Below are 21,710 nucleotides of genomic sequence, written 5' to 3' on the forward strand. Positions count from 1 at the left end.
AAGGCTCTCTCTAATCTAGCTCCTGCTTGATTTCTGTTGCTTCAACACTTTCAACTCTTTCTGCTCTCAGCTTGATTCTGATCACTTCGATGATCCCTGCTGTGTCTGCCTGATACAGGTGTTCAGAGTTTCCTGTACTGCCACTACCCCAGTAGTCTATCTTCCATTAGACTTTAAATTCTAAAAGGACAAGTTGTTTACTGTATACCTGTAGGATCGAGCGTTGTGCTTGACGCATAGCGATATTTTTCTTTGGTGGGTAAATGAATGACCATTTAAACTATTTCTTTAACTTTGCCATAGTCTACAATCTACAGTGGAAGCTACTATCTAATTTGTATTTTATTGTTCTTTTATTTCATATATTCCTAATAAACTTTCACTTAAGGACCTATTAATACTTTTTTAGATAACACCTTTTAGAATTCTAATTGTTTCTTTAAGCTGCTTCTTTATAATATTATATAATTTTTGGCTTATATTTACTAGAATATGTGCTCCTTGAAAGCAAAGATTTTTTTGTTTGGTTTGTTCCCTGCTGTATTCCCAGTGTTGTTAAAATGGCATGTATAGTAGCTGCTCAATAGATATTTATTGAATGAATAAAAGAGTTTATTGGGGCTTTTTGTTTGTCTGTTTCTTGGCCTGGGGTGGAAGTGGGAAGTATATTACTAACTACTTACTTCTGGGGTAAAATTATTTTTAGCATTTGATTAAAGCCTAAATTTACTTCTAGTCAGTGTCCTTGTGACTAATCCACGACTAAATCACCCATGAAAGGCAGAAATATAATAGTTTAAATATTTGCATTCACTGCTTTTCTTTCAACTTGCTTATTTCATTTAGGGAAGCCTAGCAAACTTAAGTTCTCTGAGTAGTACCTTCTAAAAGGAGGTGGGAAGGAATTGAAAAAAGAATACTATGTTCTACTTCTGTTTTTTGCATAAAATTCTTGTATTGCATTTATCACACTGTATTATCATTATAATATTTGTCTGTCTTCCCCAGACAAATAATTAGCCAGTGCTACTGTACTGTTAACACAAGTAGTTTTGAAATAGAATAAGAAAGTTTTAACTGTTCTTATTAAACTAGTTACAACCAATTTCACAAATAAAAGCAATTTAATATCGCAATTACATGTGTTCATTAGGCCTACGGAATTTTTTTTGTCTGTTGTTTTCTAAGACTTCTTTTTTTAATAGCAGTTTCAGGTTTACAACAAAATTGAGAGGGGGAGGTACAGAGATTTCCCATGTGCCCCCTGCCTTCATTATCAACCTCCTCCACTGTTAACATCATTTACCAGAATGATACATTTTTTTTTTTTTTTTTTTTTTTTACAATTGATGTGAACCTACATTGACATCATAGTCACCCAAAGTCCATAGTTTACCTTTGGTTCACTTGGTGTTGTACATTTTATGAGTTAGCACAAATGTATAATGACACGTGTTCATCTTTATAATACTGTACAAAGTATTATTTCCATAATTTGGCCTTCTTCAGAATGTCATAGTTGGAATCACACAGTATGTAGCCTTTTCTGATTGGCTTCTTTCACTTAATATTATGCAGTTAAATTTCCTCCATGTCTATTCATGTTATTTCTTTTTAATGCTGATAATATTTCATTAGCTGAATATACCAGTTTATTTTTCCACTCACCTAGTAAAGAGGACATTTTGGTTGCTTCCAAGTTTTGGCTGTTAGGAATAAAGCTGCTATAAAACCATCCATGTGCAGGTTTTCGTGTGGTCGTAAGATTTCAACTCCTTTGGGTAAATACCAAGGAGTGCAGTTGCTGGATCGTATGGTAAGAGTTTTATAGGAACCTCAGACTGTCTTTCAGAGTGGCTGTAGCATTTTGCTTTCCCACCAGCAATGTATGACAGTTCTTACTGCTTCACATCCTTGCCAGCATTTGGTGTTAGGATTCTGGATTTTGGCCATGTTAACTAATGTGTAGTAGAAACTCATTGTTTTAATTTGCATTTGCTTAATGACATATGATGTGGAGCATCTTTTCATAGGCTTATTTGCTACCTCTGTATCTTCCTTGGTTAAGGTCTTTGGCCCATTTTTTAATTGAATTTGTTTCCTTATTGTTGAGTTTTAAGAGTTCTTTGTATATTTTGGATAACAGTCCCTTATCAAATTTGTCTTCTGCAAATATTTTCTCTCATTCTGTGGCTTGTCTTATTTCCTTGACATTGTCTTTCGTAGAGCAAAAGTTCTTAATTTTCATGAAATCTAGCTTATCCTTATTCCTCTCATGGATTATGTCTTTTGGTTGTATCTAAAAAGGTATCACCATACCCACTGTCACGGAGGTTTTCTCCTAAATGTTATCTTCTTTGAGCTTTTTAGTTTTGCATTTTACCTTTAGGTCTGTGAATCATTTTGAGTTAATTTTTGTGAAGGGTGTAAGGTCTGTGTTTAGACTAATTTCTCTCTCTTTTTTTTGCATGCAGATGTCCAGTTGTTTCAGCACCATTTGTTACTCCATTGTTTTGCCTTTGCTCCTTTGTCATAGATCAGTTGACTATGTGTATGGGATCTATTTCTGGGCTTTCTGTTCTATTCCGTTGATCTGTTGTTGATTCTTTTCACCAGTACTACGCTATCTTGATTTTTCTAGCTTTATAATAAAGCTTGAAGTTGGGTAGTGGTAGTGCTCTAACTTTGTTCTTCTCCTTCAGTATTGTGTTGGCTATTCTGGATCTTTTGCCTTTCCATGTAAACTTTATAATCAGTTTGTTGATATCCATAAAATAACTAGCTAGACTTTTGAATAGGATTACATTGAATCAGATCAAATTGGGAAGAACTAATGTCTTAACAATACTACATCTTCCTATCCATGAACTAGGAATATCTGTCCATTTTTTCAGTTCTTTGATTTCAGTCATCAGAGTTTTGTAGTTTTCTTCATATAGATTTTGTATATATTTTGTTAGATTTATACCTAAATATTTCTTTTTGGGGGGTATTAATGTAAATGGTATTGTGTTTTTAATTTCAAGTTTCTCTTGTTCACCATTGGTATATTGAAAAGCAATCGACTTTTGTACATTAACCTTGTATTCTGCAACCTTGCTATAATTGCTTATTAGTTCCAGGAGTTTTTTGTCCATTCCTTTGGATTTTCTATATAGACAATCATGTCATCTGTGATCATCAGTTTTATATATTTCTTCCCAATCTGTATGCCTTTTCTTTTCTTTTCTTTTCTTGACTTGTGTAAATAAGGATTTCCAGTATGAAGTTGAAAAGGAGTGGTGAGAGGGAATATCCTTGTCTTGTAACCAGATGTTAGTGGGAAGTTTCAGATTTCTTACCATTAAATATGATGCTAGCTATAGGATTTTTTTTTAAATAGTCTTATCAAGTTGAGAAAGTTCCCCTCTATTCCTAGTTTACTGAGACTTTTTATTATGAATGGGTGTTGGATTTTGTCACATGCTTTTTTTGCACCTATTGATATGATCATGTGAGTCTGTTGATGTGATAGATTACATTAATTGATTTTAGAATATTGAACCAGCCTTGCGTACCTGAGATAAAACCCACTTGGTTGTAGTGTATATTTCTTTTTAGACATTGTTGGATTCGGTTTGCTAATATTTTGTTGAGAATTTTTGCATCTGTGTTCATGAGAGATACTGGTCTGTAGTTTTCTTGTAATGTCTTTGTCTGGTTTTGGTATTAAGGTAGTGAGGGCCTTATACAATGAGTTAGGAAGTGTTCCCTCTGCTTCTTTCTCTGAAAGAGAGTGTAGAGGATTGGTCTAATTTCTTCCTTCAGTGTCTGGTGGCATTCACCAGTGAATCCTGGGCATGGTGCTTTCTGTGTTGGAAGGTTATTGTTGATTCAGTTTCTTTACTACATGTAGACCGATTGAGATGGATCGTCTTTCTTGTGTGAGCTCTGGCAGATGGTGTCTTTCAGGGAATTGTCCATTTCACCTAGGCTATCAAGTTTGTAGGCATAGAGTTTTTCATAGTATTCCTTTATTCTTTTAATTTTCATGGAATTTGTAGTGATGTCCCCTCTCTTTTCTGCCCAGGCAATATTTTTAAAGAAAGGACAGATTATAACTGAAACCTAAAATGAATCATTTTAAACTCTTAAGCTTCTATTTTTTTTTTTTTTTTTTACTTCTTATTTTCATATTACTTTCTTGTAACGTCTTTGTCTGGGTAACAGCCCTTCTTAAGGCTGATCTTTGTTTTCCTCCGCCTTCTGTTTTGCTTTTGTTTTTGGTTTCTGTTGAGAAGAGTCATTTATCTGAATTTATTTGTTCAGTAAATATGGATTGCATAACAATTACATACAAGCACTGTGGTAGGCCCTGCATGAGGCATACAAACATGGATCAGAGGAGAACATGCTTGCAGGGAGCTTATAGGATAATTGGGGAGGTTAAAATATGTATGGAAATTATGGATAAAAGCAATTAATACCATAGGAATGATTTCTACTCTTGTTTGCCTTATTAGATACTTCTGATAATTACTTGTATTAACCCTATAAAGCCCTAATCTCTCATTTAGTCATCCAATTCATCTATATATAAATGGTTTTTTTAGTAAGAAAACGTTCTTGGTGGTGTGCAGTTTTTTTATCTATACTTCTTCAAATAATTAAGGATCTTAGGAAAAAAGTAAGTTTTAAAGCCCTATGACTTTGTTCATTAAGAACCTAGTACTTTTTCTTTTTGCTTCAGATGATAATCCGAGTTGCCAGTGTTAGAGGACTTACATCATTCATTGGTTTCTTTGTAGGGGAGTGAGTATTAATGTTCTCAGACATGAAGCAGAATTTTATGGAATCACTCCATTAGGTATGTATTCTAGTATTTTATATTTATGATTTGACCCTTTGAGCACTAAACTTGCCCAAATGAAATCTGTTTTATATCAGGTTCTAATTTTTGATGGACTAGTCAGTGCTTGCTTTTTGTGGATTTTCATAGTAAAAAGGCGTTGTCAGCTGATTTAACTTAAACATTTTCCTTTTCTTTCCTTATCCTCTTTAACTAGAGAAAATAAAAGTGGAGTACTATTTTTGTGTTTGCATGTACTCTTGACAAGTTTGCTTTGAAATGTTTTTAGTAAGAAGGCTTCTCTTATGTGAAGAACTGGAGCGTTCATCTTGTGGCAGTGTCCTTTTTCATGGTTACTTGCCTCCACCAGGTACTTCTGCTTTATTTATTTAGTTCTTTTTTTTAAGTCTTTTTATCATTAAGTAAGTAGAGATGTGTGAGTAGGAAAATCTGTTTCTTGATTATTGAGTTTCCTTTGTAAATCTACTAGAAAAAGTGAGAACTTTAATATTAACAGAAGTTAAGTCATACTGTGTATTAGGGTAGGGATTTGCCAAACTTTTTCTGTAAAGGGCCAGATGGGTTTGTGAGCTAAAAGATCTCTGTGGCAACTCTTCAGCTCTGCCATAAACGCTACAGAAATGCATGGGTGAGACTGTGTCTAATAACAGCTTTATTTACGTAAAGAGCCATCAGGCTGGACTTGGCCATGGCCAGATTTGCTGACTCCCGTGTTTGAGAACTGGTTGTCGATCTCCTTTGTGGAACCCCAGGAGCTTTTTAGAGATTTAGCAGTGTACAGGGCAGACGAGTGTGAGGTGCATGTCATCTCTGCCCCTCTTCAGTGAGTTAGAGGAGTTCGGTCTTCACCTGTGTTGTAGCAGGCTTTTGAACAAGATTTCATTTTGAAAAAGGCTCTCCTGCCAAATAAGAGATGTTTGAAAGTATAAGGCAATTCAGCTGTAGAGCGGTTTAAATTAGTAAATAGTACCTAACGCATAGTAACTGTTCCATAAATGTGAAGACTAGTGACAGAATGAATGAGTTAGTGATTGATTGATTTGGTAACCTAGAGCTAGGTAAATACAGAGTATAATATGATAAGTCTTAGTCTTACCTTTTATATATATAACATAAGTATCAAATCTGTTGAGTGAATTTTATTTTTAAAAAATCTCGTCTTGTTTTCTATGGTAGTTAATTATTTGCAGTAAATTGGTATATTGGAAGATAAATTTTGGCTATAATGAAATTCACATTTGTTTGTTTCTTAGCCATAATGTGAAATTTTAAATTTTTGGTAAGTGAACTTAGAAATAAACTTATCTTTTTTTTTCCTTTTATAGGTATTCCTAGTCGTAAAATAAACAACACTACTAGATCCTCTGCTGATTCTAGAAATGGACTAAATTTTACAGAAGGTGAAGCTCGAGGAAATGGTACACAGCCTGTTCTCTCTGGAACTGGGGAAGAGACTGTTAGGCTAGGTAAGCAAAGAGTACATAAATTTTAAAAGTACGTATGTTTTTAGTTCTAGATGATATTGACTAATTATTTTTAAAGATGTGATTTTTGCTTTATCTCTTTTTAATCTAGATCTACCATTTATATCTTGAAGAATCTCACTTAACATAATTTTTATTTAGAAAGTTCATGATCTTCTGTTAGCTCTAAATCTTTAGAACAGAGGTTGGCAGACTTTTTCTGGAAAGGGCCAGACAGTGAACATGTTGGGCTTCATGAGCCGAAGGGTCTCTGTTGGAACTGCTCAACTTTCATTGTGGGACGAAAGCAGCGATGACGATGTATGCACAGATGTGAATGGCTGTGTTCCAACAAAGCTTTCTTTATCAAAAGAGGTAGAGCACTGGAATTGGCCTGTTAGTCATAGTTTTGCCAAGTCCTTCTTTAGAACGTAAAAGATTTCTTTTGCTAATATCAACAGGATTTCCTGTGGATCCACGAAAGGTACTAATAGTAGCTGGCCATCACAACTGGATTGTAGCTGCGTATGCCCATTTTGCTGTGTGTTACAGGTATTGTATAATTAATAATGGTTTGCTTTTTATTTTGGGGGGTATTTTTTAATATTGTGATTTTATTTTTATAGATTTAAGAGCTATTTACTTTAGTCATCAAATATTTTTCCTTCATATTTTGCCCACTTCTGTATCTCCTGATTAGATTTAGTTTGCTTTTATTCTCACAACTAATTTGGTAAATATTATTGATAGCCTTAGTATGTCTTAAATATTGCATATACAGTGTGAACTGTGATATAACTGAGATATCTTGAAGTTACATCTTCTTGCTTAGTATATCCAGCTTCTGAATCATTTAACTATTGTATTAAATGATGAGGCAGGATTGTTAATGTGAGCCCTGTGTTTTTTGTCTATAATGATTGAGCCTTTTGTACTCTACGGTAGGGGAGAATAGGACCCTACATTGGTCGTGACTGCCATATGGTTGGGAGCGAGGTGAAGCAGGACAGTTGTAGGCAGAAGTGATGTAGTTTAACATCTATAATGTGTGAGCTTTACACAGAGGTAGTTTGGTTTTACTAATTCTTGCATTCTCAGTAACTAACAGGGAACAAGGAAAAGTGTACACCAGTGATTTCTCTTTTTCAATTGGAAAAAAGGTAGGATTATTAGTTCAAAATCCCTGTATGCAGTGAGAAATGTTGATGACAGGAAATGGCGTAGAAGAACAAAAATGGTTAGGATATACTAACTTAGACTATGATCCTACTGAATTTAATTGCCAAAATATCAAAAAACATATAAATATTTTGTCACTATTGAATTTAGTTAAGAAAAAGTAGCCACAATAGATTAAAAATATTTAAAATGTCTTCTAAAGTTTACAGATACATTTAAAGGATCCCAGATGTATTGAATAAAAGAAAAAACCCCCTCAGTTTATGAGAGATTTGCCATATGTGTTAAAGGAAAAAAAGAAGACCTCATATCAGTAATCTGCATTTTATATTTTCATTGCAATAGAGATTTGGTGCACACTTTTCATTTTGAGAGCATTCCATTGATATGTATTTTTAATATTATTTATTGAGTAGTATGAAAAAAGTTTTTGGATGATTTCTTTCAGGGATGATTTTATATGAAGCAAGACTGATTTGAAAAAGGGGTTTTCTTTTCTTTTTTTTTTTTTTGCGGTACGCAGGCCTCTCACTGTTGTGGCCTCTCCCGTTGCGGCCTCTCCTGTTGCGGAGCACAGGCTCCGGACGCGCAGGCTCAGCGGCCATGGCTCATGGGCTCAGCCCACTCTGCGGCACGTGGGATCTTCCCTCACCGGCTCACGATCCCGTGTCCCCTGCATCGGCAGGCGGACTCTCAACCACTGCGCCACCAGGGAAAGCCCGAATTTTTTTTTTTTTTAAGAGTGTTGTTTTGAACTTACCAGCTTATGGACCTAAATTGAGAAATGGTTTTAGATTTTGCTTTGTTTGTTTAAATATTATGTACATTTTTTTGATAGGGGATTCCAAAGGAGTTAGTTGTATAACGATTATACCAAGTTATCCAGGTGTAACAGCATAATTTATGTTACTGCACAGCAGTGCTAAAGATTGTGACTTGCCAGACAGGGACACATGGTATTGCACAAAATTTCACTCATTGAGTGACTAATGTAAGAAAGATGATGCTGTTACATATTCCATTCTTTGTTTTTGCTTTTGACCATGACTTTTCTTTGCTTTCACTGAGTGTTGATTTCAGAGCAATATGCCCATGCAAAGTGACAAAGGGAAAGAATTAAGGACATATTAGATTTTCTCATGTACAGTTAAATCATTCAACACAATGCCAATAAAAAGATTTCAGAAGAAAAGAATATATTCAAATTATTTTAAGTGTAATCATTTTAATAAATTGTTTTTCCACAGCTTTTTATTTCAATAAATTTAAAACCTTAAAAAAGGAAAGAGTAGCACAGTGAAATATTTTTCACCTATATTCATTAATTTTCTACCTCGTTAGGTTTTACTTCTATATTTCTTTTTTCTTGCTCAGTTTACAACCTGTCACTTGTATTAATAAAGAGTATTTGTGTAGATTGTTTCCCTTTTGGAGCTTATATTACACTTTAGATCTTTAATCCATGTGGAATTTACTTTTTGTATATGGTGTTAGATTTAGGAATCTGTTTTATTTTCTTCCAAGTGGGTGGCTAATTATGTTCTGATTATTACATAAATCATCCTTTCTCATTGAATATGAAAGCCCCCTTTATCTTGCTTTATATTTATTTTTATATACTTGAATCTAATTTTAGACTTTTTTTTTTTTTCCATTGATGGACGTTTAGATTGTTTCCCTGTCTTGGTTATTGTAAACAATGCTGCTATGAACACGGGGGTGCAGATATCTTTTCAAACTAGTGTTTTCATTTCCTTTGAATATATTCCCAGAACTGGAATTGCTGGATCATAGGGTAGAGCTATACTTAATATTTTTGAGGAAACTCTACACTGTTTTCCATAGTGGCTGTACCAGTTTACAATCCCACCAACAGTGCACAAGGGTTCCCTTTTCTCCACATCCACACCAGCATTTGTTATCTCTTGTCTTTTTGATGATGGCCATTCTGACAAGTGTGAAGTGATATCTTACTGTGGTTTTAATTTGCATCTCCCTGATGACAAGTGATGCTGAGCATCTTTTCATGTTACCTGTTGGCCATTTGTATATATTTGGAAAAGTGTCTATTCAAGTCCTTTGTACCATTTTCTAATTGGATTATTTGGTTTTTTGCTATTGAGTTGTATGAGTTCTTTATATTTTTTGGTTATTGACCCCCTTATCAGATATATGGTTTGCAAATATTTTTTCCTATTCCATAGGTTATTTTTTCACTTTGTTGATAGTTTCTTTTTCTGTGCAGATGCTTTTTTCGTTTGATGTAGTCCCATTTGTTTATTTTTTATTTTGTTGCTTGTGCTTCAGGTGTCATTTTCAAAAAAAAAATTATTACCAAGACACATGTCAAGGAGCATTTTTCCTATGTTTTCTTCTAGGAGTTTGATGGTTTTAGGTCTTACATTTAAGTCTTTAATCCATTTTGAGTTTATTTTTGTGAGTGTTGTAAGGTACAGGTCAAATTTCATTCTTTTACATGTGAATATCCAATTTTCCTCACACCATTAATTGAAGAGAAAATGCCTTTTCTCCATACACTATTCTTGGCTCCCTTGTCAAATACTAGATGACTACATATGCTTGGGTTTATTTCTGGGCTCTTGATTCTGTTTCATAGGCCTGTTGATCATCTTAATTATTCCCTTCATTATCTGCTGAGAATTCAGAATAGGAGATTGAGTATTTTTGTGTGTTGGGTTAGATGGAAGAGAAACAAGATAAAGCATTTTTATGTGTTAAAGAGAAAGACTTGCACATATGTTTAACTTCATAGTTTAACCTTTGAGAGGTGGAATAAACTGCCTTTCTAATCAACTTGGCAGTGAGGTGTTGGAAAGAAAACAGTGAAAGTTATATTGAGAAAGGTCCAGTAGAAAATAAACAATGAGGGATTTTATGCTGATATACAGTGTGTTTTTTACAAAAAAAAAAGAACAACAACATAGGCAAACAAAATTGCTCTAATAAATGTAGCTCATCCATCTTGACCACAAAGAAAGAATCATTGTGTCCTTATATTTCTGCCTTCGTATGGTACCCTCTCCAAACCACAGTTGTGTTTTTAGTTGGAGAGTCTCCTAACTAACCTCCAAATCCCTCTATCTGGCTGGGGTCCATCTCTTGAAGGAAAATAGCCAAAGGGAAACCCTAATTGACAGAATCTGGTGTGACAAATCATTTCAGCACTGAGCAGAAATTATGGATTTGGGAGTGGGGAAAGGAGTGGGGAGATGTGGGAAGGAGGGAGAGCTCTTCAAAATAAGATAACTCAGCTCTAGAGTTATGAGGTATCCCCTCTCACTGATCAGAATGCCCATCATCAAAAAATCTACAAACTGTAAATGCTGGAGAGGGTGTGGAGAAAAGGGAACCCTCTTGCACTGTAGGTGTGAATGTAAATTGATGCAGCCACTATGGAGAACAGTATGGAGGTTCCCTAAGAAACTAAAAATAGAACTACCGTATGACCCAGTAATCCGAACACTAGGCATATACCCTGAGAAAACCATAATTCAAAAGGACACATGTACCCCAATGTTCATTGCAGCACTATTTACAATAGCCAGGTCATGGAAACAACCTAAATGTCCATCGACAGATGAATGGATAAAGAAGATGCGGTACATATATACAATGGAATATTACTCAGCCATAAAAAGGAACGAAATTAGGTCATTTGTAGAGATGTGGATTGACCTAGAGTCTGTCACACAGAGTGAAGTAAGCCAGAAAGAGAACAACAAATATTGTATATTAATGCATATATGTGGAATCTAGAAAAATGGTACAGATGAACCTATTTGTAGGGCAGGAATAGAGACGTAGACGTAGAGAACGGACATGTGTACACAGGGGGAAGGGGAGGGTGGGATGAATTGGGAGATTTGGTTTTACATAAATACACTACCATGTGTAAAATAGATAGCTAGTGGGAACCTGCTGTATATAGCACAGGGTGCTCAGCTTGGTGCTCTGTGATGACCTAGATGGGTGGGGTGGGAGGGCATGGGAGGGAGGTCCAAAAGGGAGGGTATATATGTATACGTATAGCTGATTCACTTCATTGTACAGCAGAAACTAACACAACATTGTAAAGCAATTTTACTCCAATTAAAAAACAATAACTCAGCTCTAGAGGCTCCTGATGAGAAAAGGTTGGGAAACCATCTAGTTCCATAAAAATTCCTTCAAAATATTGAGAAATGAATTGGACTTTTAAGTTATGATTTATTGGGGTATTATTTTATGCCAGGCATTACACTAAAGGCTCTTGTATACGTTTTCTCATTTAATTATTCCAACAACCTGTGGCATGGATCTCATCGTCCCCATTTTACTAGTGAGGAAATCAGTTTGGAGAAAAAAGTACCCCAGGTCATCCTGAGAAAAGAAGTGACAGGATTCTCAACTAAATCCTGAGTCTAAAGCCACTGCTGTTCACCACTGTGCCCACCATGCCTTTCTTTTAAATTACAGCCTTCCAAACATTGCTATTCCATTTGCATTTTGATTGCTCAAAAACATCTTACAATCAGTATTACCTTGTTGCTCCATGTGATTGTATTGAGATCTGGGTGTCAGGAGCTGTTAATACCTCTCTCCATCTCAATGCTTCCCATGTCCCTGGCACACAGAAGATACCTAAGAATGCATCAGAATAAATGCTGTGTTCTGGTCTCTGGTGTTGGTAACGTCAAACAATTTTGACAACATTATTAGTAATTCTTTGACTCAGTGGGACAGGCAGTGGGCTCAGTCTGAGGGCTACCCCTCCTCACCTTATGGTTTCTATTCCTAAGGGAGTGGACTGGGGTGGAAACATCTAACAAACAAATCAACTGAACAACAAAGCTTCAGGTGCAGAGACTTAGAGAAGAAAATAACATAGCTGATTTGTATTAGTTTCTTACTGCTGTTCTAACAAATTACCACACATTTAGTTTCTTAAAACAACACAGTTATCATCACTCAGTTCTGGAGTTCAGAAGAGTTCAAACTAGATCTTGCTGGGCTAAAGTCAAGGTATTGGCAGGGCTGGGTTCCTTTTGGAGGCTCCAGCAGAGAATCTGTTTCTTTTCCCTTTCCGGCTTCTAGAGGCCATCTGTGTTCCTTGGATCACAGTTCCTTTTTCTGTCTTTAAAACCAGCAGCATGGCATCTTCAGATCTCTTCCCTAACTCCCACTCTCTTACCTCTGCTTATAAGGACCTTTATGGTTACATTGGTTGCACCTGGATAATCCCTCCATCTCTTTAATCACAACTGCGAAGCCCCTTTGCCATATAAGGTAACATATTCACCGGCTTCAGCAGTTTGGATGAGGACATGTTTGGGGAGCCATTATTCTGCTTACCACATTTGGTGAGGAGTGCCATAGTTCAGATGGATAGGACAGACATCAACTTGGAGGTGAATATTACTTTTCTAGTTTGGATTTTAATTAGCTTCTACGAGACACCTACTGAGACAGGTCTTTTTTTTTTTTATTTTGGAGTATAGTTGATTTACAATGTTCTCTTAGTTTCAGGTATATAGCAGAGTTGATTCAGTTATACACATACATATATCCATTCTTTTTCAGATTCTTTTCCCATTTAGGTCATCACAGAATACTGAGTAGAGTTCCCTATGCTTTACAGTAGGTCCTTGTTGATTATCTATTTTATATATAGTATTGTGTATATGTTAATCCTAAACTCCTAATTTATCCCTCCCCTGCTGCGTTTCCACTTTGGTAACCATGTTTGTTTTCAAAGTCTGTGAGTCTCTTTCTGTTTTGTAAATAAGTTCATTTGTATTATTACTATTTTTTTTTTAGATTCCACACATAGGTGATGTCATATGATAGTTTCTCTGACTTCACTTAGTATGATAATTTGTAGGTATATCCATATTGCTACAAATGGCATTATTTCATTCTTTTTTATGGCTGAGTAATATTCCCTTGTATATAAGTATCACATCTTTATCCATTCCTCTGTCAGTGGACATTTAGGTTGCTTCCATGTCTTGGCTATTGTAAATAGTGCTGCAGTGAACGCTGTGGTGCATGTATCTTTTCAAATTATGGTTTCCTCCAGATACATGCCCAAGAGTGGGATTGCTGAATCATATGGTAGTTCTATTTTCAGTTTTTTAAGGAACCTCCATAGTGTTCTCCATAGTGGCTGTACCAATTCACATTCCCACCAGGGGTGTAGGAGGGTTCCCTTTTCTCCACACCCTCTCCAGCATTTATTGATGATGACCATTCTAATTGGTGTGAGGGGATAACTCACTGTAGTTTTGATTTGCATTTCTCTGATAATTAGTGATGTTGAACATCTTTTCATGTGCTTTTTGGCCATCTGTATGTCTTTGGAGAAATGTCTATTTAGATCTTCTGCCGATTTTTTGATTGGGTTGTTTGTCTTTTTTATATAGAGCTGCATGCTTTGTTTGTAAATTGTGGAGATTAATCCCTTGTTGGTCACTTTGTTTGCAAATATTTTCTCCCATTCTGTGGGTTGTCTTTTCATTTTGATTATCGTTTCCTTTGCTGTTCAAAAGCTTTTAAGTTTAATTAGGTCCCATTTGTTTATTTTTGTTTCCATTACTCTAGGAGATGGATCCAAAAAGATACTGCTATGATTTATATCTAGAGTGTTGTGCCTATGTTTTCTTCTAAGACTTTTGTAATATCTGGCCTTACATTTAGGTCTTTAATCCATTTTGAGTTTGTTTTTGTGTATGGTGTCGGAGAATGTTCTAATTTCATTCTTTTACATGTAACTATCCAGTTTTCCCAGCACCACTTATTGAAGAGACTGTCTTTTCTCCATTGTGTATTCTTGCCTCCTTTGTCATAGATTAGGTGACCATAGGTGTATGGGTTTATCTCTGGACTTTCTATCCTGTTCCATTGATTTGTATTTCTGTTTTTGTGCTAGTACCATAAGGTTTTGATTACTGCAGCTTTGTAGTATAGTCTGAAGTCAGGAAGTCTGATTCCTCCGGCTCCGTTTTTTCTTTCTCAGGGTTGCTTTGGCTTTTTGGGATCTTTCATGTTTCCATGCAAATTGTAAAATTTTTATTCTAATTCTATGAAAAATGTCAGTGGTAATTTGATAGGGATTGCATTGAATCTGTAGATTGCTTTGGGTAGTATAGTCATTTTCACAATATTGATTCTTCCAATCCAAGAACATGGTATATCTCTCCATCTATTTGTATTGTCTTTGATTTCTTTCATCAGTGTTTTATAGTTTTATGAGTACTGGACTTTTGCCTGCTTAGGTAGGTTTATTCCTTTTGTTGCAATGACAAATGGGATTGTTTCCTTAATTTCTCTTTCTGATCTTTCGTTGTTAGTATGTAGTAATGCATGAGATTTCTGTGCATTAATTTTGTATCCTGCTGATTTACTGAATTCATTGATGAGCTCTAGTAGTTTTCTGGTAGCATCTTTAGGATTTTCTATGTATAGTATTGTGTCATCTGCAAACAGTGATAGTTTTACTTTTTTTCCAATTTCTGTTCCTTTTATTTCTTTTTCTTCTCTGATTGTGGTGGCTAGGACTTCCAAAACTATGTTGAATAAAAGTGGTGAAAGCGGACAACCTTGTCTTGTTCCTGATCTTAGAGGGAATGCTTTCAGCTTCTCACTGTTGAGACTGATGTTAACTGTGGGTTTGTCATATAGGGCCTTTATCATGTTGAAGTATGTTCTCTCTGTGCCCACTTTCTGGAGAGTTTTTATCATAAATGGGTGTTGAATTTTGTCAAAAGCTTTTTCTGCATCTGTTGAGGTGATCATATGGTTTTTAGTCTTCAGTTTGTTAATGTGGTATATTATACTGATTGATTTGCAGATACAGAAGAATCCTTGCATCCCTGTGATAAATCCCACTTAATTTATGGTGTATGATCCTTTTAATGTATTGTTGGATTTGGTTTGCTAGTATTGTGTTGAGGATTTTTGGGTCTATGTTCATCAGTGATACTGGCCTGTAATGTTCTTTATTTGTTTCGTCTTTGTCTGGTTTTTGGTATCAAGGTGATGGTGGCCTCGTAGAACGAGTTTGAGAGTGTTCCTTCCTCTGCAATTTTTTGAAATAGTTTCAGAAGGCTAGGTATTAACTCTTCTCTAAATTTTGATAGAATTCGCCTGTGAAGCCGTCTGGTTCTGGATCTTCGTTGGAAGTTTTTTAATCATAGTTCCAATTTCAGTATTTGTGATTGGTCTGTTCTTATTTTTTGTTTCTTCCTGGCTCAGTCTTGGAAGGTTGTATGTTGTACCTTTCTAAGAATTTGTCCATTTCTTCTAGGTTGTCCATTTTATTGGCATATAGTTGCTTGTAGTAGTCTCTTGTGATCCTTTGTATTTCTGTGGTGTAAGTTGTAACTTCTTTTTCATTTCTAATTGTATTGATTTGAGCCCTCTTTTTTTTCTTGATGAGTCTGGCTAAAGGTTTATCAGTTTTGTTTATCTTTTCATAGAACTAGCTTTTAGTTTCATTGATCTTTACTGTTGTTTTCTTTGTCTCTATTTCATTTATTTCTGCTCTGATCTTTATGATTTCTTTCCTTCTATTAACTTTGGGTTTTGTTTGTTCTTCTTTCTTGTACTACTTTAGGTGTAAGGTTAAGTTGTTTATTTGAGATTTTTCTTGTTTCCTGAGGTAAGATGTATTGCTATAAACTTCCTTCTTAGAGCTGCTTTTGCTGTGTTCCATAGGTTTTGGATTGTCATCTTTTCATTGTCATTTGTCTCTAGGTATTGTTTTGATTTCCTCCTTGATATCTTCAGTGATCCATTGGTTGTTTAGTAGCATATTGTTTAGCCTCCACATGTTTGCGGGTTTTTTTTACAGTTTTGTTCTTTGTTAATTGATTTCTAACCTTATAGCGTGGTCAGAAAAAGATGCTTGATATCATTTCAGTTTTCTTAAATTTACTGAGGCTTGCTTTGTCACCAAGCATGTGATCTGTCCTAGAGAATGTTCCATGTGTGCTTGAGAAGAATGTGTATTCTGCTGCTTTCAGATGGCGTGTTCCATAAATATCAATTAAGTCCATGTGTTCTAATGTGTCATTTAAGGCCTGTGTTTCCTTATTGATTTTCTGTCTGGATGATCTGTCCATTGATGTAAGTGGGGTGTTAAAGTCCCCACTATTATTATGTTACTGTCGATTTCTCCTTTCATGGTGTTAACATCTGCCTTATATATTGAGGTACTCCTATATTGTGTGCATATGTATTTACAATTGTTATATCTCCTTGGATTGATCCCTTGATCATTTTGCAGTGTCCTTCTTTAACTCTTGTAACGGTCTTCATTTTAAAGTCTATTTTGTGTGATACTAGTATTACTACTCCAGGTTTCTTTTGATGTCCATTTACATGGAATACCTTTTTCTATCCCCTCAGTTTCAGTCTGAATGTGTTCCTAGATCTGAAGTGGGTCTCTTGTTGACAGGATATATATGGGTCTTGTTTTGTATCCATTCAGCCAGTCTGTGTTTTTGTTTGGAGCATTTAATCCATTTACATCTAAGGTAATTGTTGGTATGTATGTTCTTATTGCCATTTTAGACACTTAGGTTCTTTGACATATATATCTATTGTCATACAATTTGCAGTTCAGCATGCTTATAGTAAATTTCAAAATCTTGTAAGGCATGTCCCCTCCACTCTCTTTCTTTGAGATTGTAATGTGGAAGATAACCATATTCTTTGCATAGCTTTTCCGGCTTCAGAGCATTGGTTTACTAGGCAGCAGTAAGGAGATGGAGTGCTATAATATCAATTGAGCTTGTTCTGTCTTGTTTTACTTACGTGAAATTTTGTATTACATGTATGGAAAATTATAGAGCAAATATTGCTTTTTCTTTGTACTTAATTTTAACTTAAAAATAGAAGTAAATTCACATATCTTATTGAGTTAAATTATGTAATTGTTATAATCCCTCTCAAATATGTTGTCCTGATTGTTTTACTCTTTTTTGGCATCTCTTTATTTTATAATCCCCTAATTTTTCTAGAGAAAAATTATTTAGAAGTACACTCTTTGTAAAAGGTTAGATAGTATTTTTAAAAAGATTAGATCGTATTTAGCTTTATTATTTATATTCCTCAATGATCACAAGATTACATCATTCACCTCGTTAAATAGATACAGCATCTCTTTCTTGAACAGCGTATGAGCCTAGTGTATGTCTGCATGCACATAGCAGCATATTATCATTATTCTTGAAGTGCTGGCAATTCTTGCTTTGTGTCCAGTCTGACAGTTCCTAAGAGCCATCTCTATTTTGTTTCTCAATGTTTGTCAGTATTTAGAGTTTATTAGATAATTATTTCCATTTGTGTATTTCAACACATGAATCCCATCTGGTGGCTGAAGTGGGTAATTACAGACCATCCATTGCCTAGGAAAAAATAATACATATTTCTGTGTATTGCTTTTAAGTTTAAGCAAATCACTAGTTCTTGAAATTAATAAGAAGGTTGAATTGCATATTTTTGTGAATTATAGTTGTATTACTTTATTGTACATTTTTAAACAAAAATGAAGCTAAAGTGATTTTATTTAGGTTAGGTGATCATCATTTATGAATACTAAAGTTTGATTTTTGGGGTGAATATGTCATGTAGTATATAAAGGAGCACTTATTTTCTTCACATTTATTTGTTCTCTTTAGGTAAGGCAAAGAGAATCTTTACAATTTTGTTTGTATCACTTGTTTGGTATAACTTAAAAAAATAGATACTCCATAGTTAAAGTTCAGGTCATTTATTGTCATGATTGCTTAACTGTAGGTTTTAAGTGTATGAAGACTTACTGTATAATCACAGAGAATACATGTCTGAAAGCCTTAAATTCAGTTAGAACAGAAAAAATTATTAAAAATTTACAGGTGTGTTTATCAGAAGTTAAATATTAAAGCATTTTTATTCAGTCAACTGCAAATCTGAATCATGATAATAAGTCTTTACATATGGGGAATGAATAGGCTCATGAGACTTTTTTCATTTAGAATAAAACCTTTAAAATCCAGTCCTCAGAGAGTGGTTTCCAAAGCCCCACATTTTATTCACTTGATTGTGCCAAGATGTTGGAGTATACATCGTATACCAGATCACTCCATTATCTTAGTTTCCATGAATAGACTATCATCTGAAGTTTCAAAAAAAAAAACGATTGGTTGAGTTTCAGTTAATAAGAGTAACAATAACTGATCAGTAACTGAAAGGAATAATAATTAGCCTGAAACTCTGATTTTTGTTGACTATTTCTATCCATAGATAATCACAGTACCAAATTTTTGTGTAGAAAAGTGAAAGGTACTACCTTTTTTTTTTTTTTTTTAAGTTACTAAAGTTTTTACAATTTGAAGGACTTGGCTGAATTATTCTTTGGAGAAGTATAGAACTCTAGGCTCCTTTTAAGTGGTTTATATGTTTTATGTATGTAAATATACGGTACCTCAGGAGTAATCTGGCTTTGTAGAGGATATACATCAACAAAATTTTTAATAAATATAAAGGTAGATAAATAGCTGTGATTCAATTTATTTTGGAATATTCATTTGTGTTTTTTTGCTTAAGTGCTGCTGAGTCTCACTTATGTGTCTGTTCTTGTTTAACAGAATCAAAGAATCTTCAGGATGGCAACAAGTGTTTACAAGCCCATATTTGGATTGGACTATTGAACGAGTAGCTCTAAATGCAAAAGTGGTTGGAGGTCCACATGGAGACAAAGACAAAATGGTCGCCGTTGCCTCAGAGAGTAGCATCATCTTATGGAGTGTCCAAGATGGAGGAAGTGGAAGTGAAATTGGTAGGAAAAATCTTGTGTACACTGTTACACGTAATATTCTGAAGTTTAAGAGGGATTGCCCATAAATATCAAAACTAGTTATTGGACTAGTTATTAGTTAGCTAGAGCTGCTGCATCTTATTTTCAGGGTCCAGTGATATACAGGACTGCTCAATGTGAGAGGAATGATCTGGTAAGGAGGGAGGAAAACTGAAACCTGACTGCTCTATAAGAATGTGCTTTTCCTGAATCCTGTTTAGTGGTGGCTGCTTTCTCTCCACCTGTTTCATACCACTGGGCCTGAAGATTGGGTGAATAACTTTCTTGTTCCTCCTCATTTGTTGCTTCTAGGCCAGAAAGTCTCAAACTTTTAAATCTCTTCTAAATTTCACTTGACATTCTAGTTCAGGACCATTAAGAGTTTTTCTTTGTATAGGTTTTATCTAATGATATTTACCATAATAGGAATTAAAACTGAAATTTTAGTAACTGCTTATTAATTTAAAAAATAACATAAATAAGCCCATTGCATGGTAACATGAATGACACTTTTTTTTTTTTTTGGCGGTACGCGGGCCTCTCACTGTTGTGGCCTCTCCCGTTGTGGAGCACAGGCTCCGGACACGCAGGCTCAGCGGCCATGGCTCACGGGCCCAGCCGCTTCGCGGCATGTGGTATCTTCCCGGACCGGGGCACGAACCCGTGTCCCCTGCATCGGCAGGCAGACTCTCAACCACTGCACCACCAGGGAAGCCCCCGAATAACATTTTTAATGAAGAATAACTATATTTCCAAAAATTTTTGTGGGAAGAGTGGCAATGGTTTACAATTTTGTAAACCTCTTTAATGTTTTATTGAATTCTGATACTTATTTCTGCTTTCAGTCTGCTACGTTTTGTTACTCTGGTTGAACTACATGAAGAGAATTTGGCTTCACACAGATACATAGTTGAAAAAAACCGTATTTTTATATAGTCTTTTTAGATAATTGTGGATAGTGTTTGCTTCTTTCCCAAAATTTTGAAATGATATCGATGAACTCTGTTCATACAGATCATACTCTTTTAAATTAAAATCCATCAGTCTGTTTTGTACTTTGAATGGATCTTTTGTCCTTACATAATTTTATAACATGATGCATTGGTCATTTGGAAAGTGTTGGTTTATTCTGAGTCATGTAGATCTTCCAAGTGTTGATACCTTTCATTGTACAATAGAGTAAAAAAAAAAAAAAAAAAAAAAATCACATTTTTTTACTATAACCACTGATCACACCTCTGAACTCTGTTGTGTTAGGAAGTTGTCATGCTCGCTGTGGCAGATAAACGCTTTCCAGAATTCTGATATTCACTTGAAACACTGAGTTTGTATTATTAAAATAACAGGTCCACTTTTCTCGCTTTTTAGGAAAGTCTACCAAATAACCAAATCTGAATTACCATAGTTTGTTACTCGTGCTTTCACATGAAAATGGTACGCTAAGAGAAGAGCTGCTGGTTTCCTCTCAGCTCCAGCAATTTGGAAGATGCTTCTCCTCGACACAATCATGGTACTTAGTCACACAGAATATTCAGAAGACATAAACTCAAAATTGAGACTTAGTCAGTACATACTTTTACACAGATTGCTTCATCCAGGAAATTCTTAAGTTCAGCTGGCCTTTTTTTCTTCCATTGAAAGTGTGCGGCAGAGAAGAATTTAATCACTACCAGTACGGTTTACTGCCACTACTTTGATTCATGCTAAGGTGCTCGCTCTTTTTACCCAACATTGCTTTGCACCATTAGTGCAGAGATCAACAGGAATGTTCTAGGATAAAGTGTGATATTCATACATTTTCAACACTTTGAATATTTCAACACCATGTGTGTTTGTGGCTAATACTCAGGTAAAAGATCTCTGATGACTGGCTGGTACTGATACTGGATGCACAGAAACAAAACACCAGGTCCAGCCACATCTTTGTATTCGTTTTTGTAAGACAAAAATGCAGTTTTGCAGACAACCTACTGTCTGCACCAGTCTTTAATTCAAGGACTTACTGTGTCATTGAAAAGTGCCAGTGTTGTGGTTTCTTTTACTGACATTTCATCTGGCAGGCTTTCACCATCGCCATCTGTCCTAGCTTTCTTAGTCTCACAGTGATTGTGTGCCCTCCTCTAGCCAGTGCAATGCCATAACTTACCCTGTAGGATGATTCAGTGGCTTTTTCATATCTAGTTTGAAAATCTGTAACAATTTGTGGCTTTTAAAACACTTTTTCCATCTTCATTTAAAATATTTCTTTAAACTCTTGAGTATTTGGTCTCAAGGAACCCACAGCTGGCTTTATAATACTGTTCAAAATTGTTCTGTTGCATAGGCACAATAAGGCAAGTTATTAATATCTATATAGTTGAAGGAAAGATTACTTTTGTTA

The 21,710-nt window shown here is 35.1% G+C and overlaps 1 protein-coding gene across 2 annotated transcripts in view; it reads left to right on the forward strand.

The window, feature by feature from the left end:
- The window catches only part of KCTD3 (potassium channel tetramerization domain containing 3), a 79,907-nt gene that overhangs the window by 7,397 nt on the left and 50,800 nt on the right, over nt 1–21,710 (forward strand). The window contains exons 5-9 of one of the 2 annotated variants that reach the window (XM_022579223.2): nt 4,788–4,846; nt 5,118–5,198; nt 6,175–6,315; nt 6,774–6,864; nt 19,122–19,312. In XM_022579223.2, coding sequence (XP_022434931.1) covers nt 4,788–4,846; nt 5,118–5,198; nt 6,175–6,315; nt 6,774–6,864; nt 19,122–19,312 — 563 coding nt within the window. Of the gene's footprint in view, nt 1–4,787; nt 4,847–5,117; nt 5,199–6,174; nt 6,316–6,339; nt 6,688–6,773; nt 6,865–19,121; nt 19,313–21,710 lie in introns of those variants that run through there. The other variant, XM_089906815.1, reaches the window with a different exon arrangement.

The sequence above is a fragment of the Delphinapterus leucas genome, chromosome 1 (assembly GCF_059928025.1).
Source record: "Delphinapterus leucas isolate spDelLeu-1000000601 "Yukka" chromosome 1, BTC_Dleu_Yukka2, whole genome shotgun sequence".
In the NCBI taxonomy this organism is placed as follows: domain Eukaryota; kingdom Metazoa; phylum Chordata; class Mammalia; order Artiodactyla; family Monodontidae; genus Delphinapterus; species Delphinapterus leucas.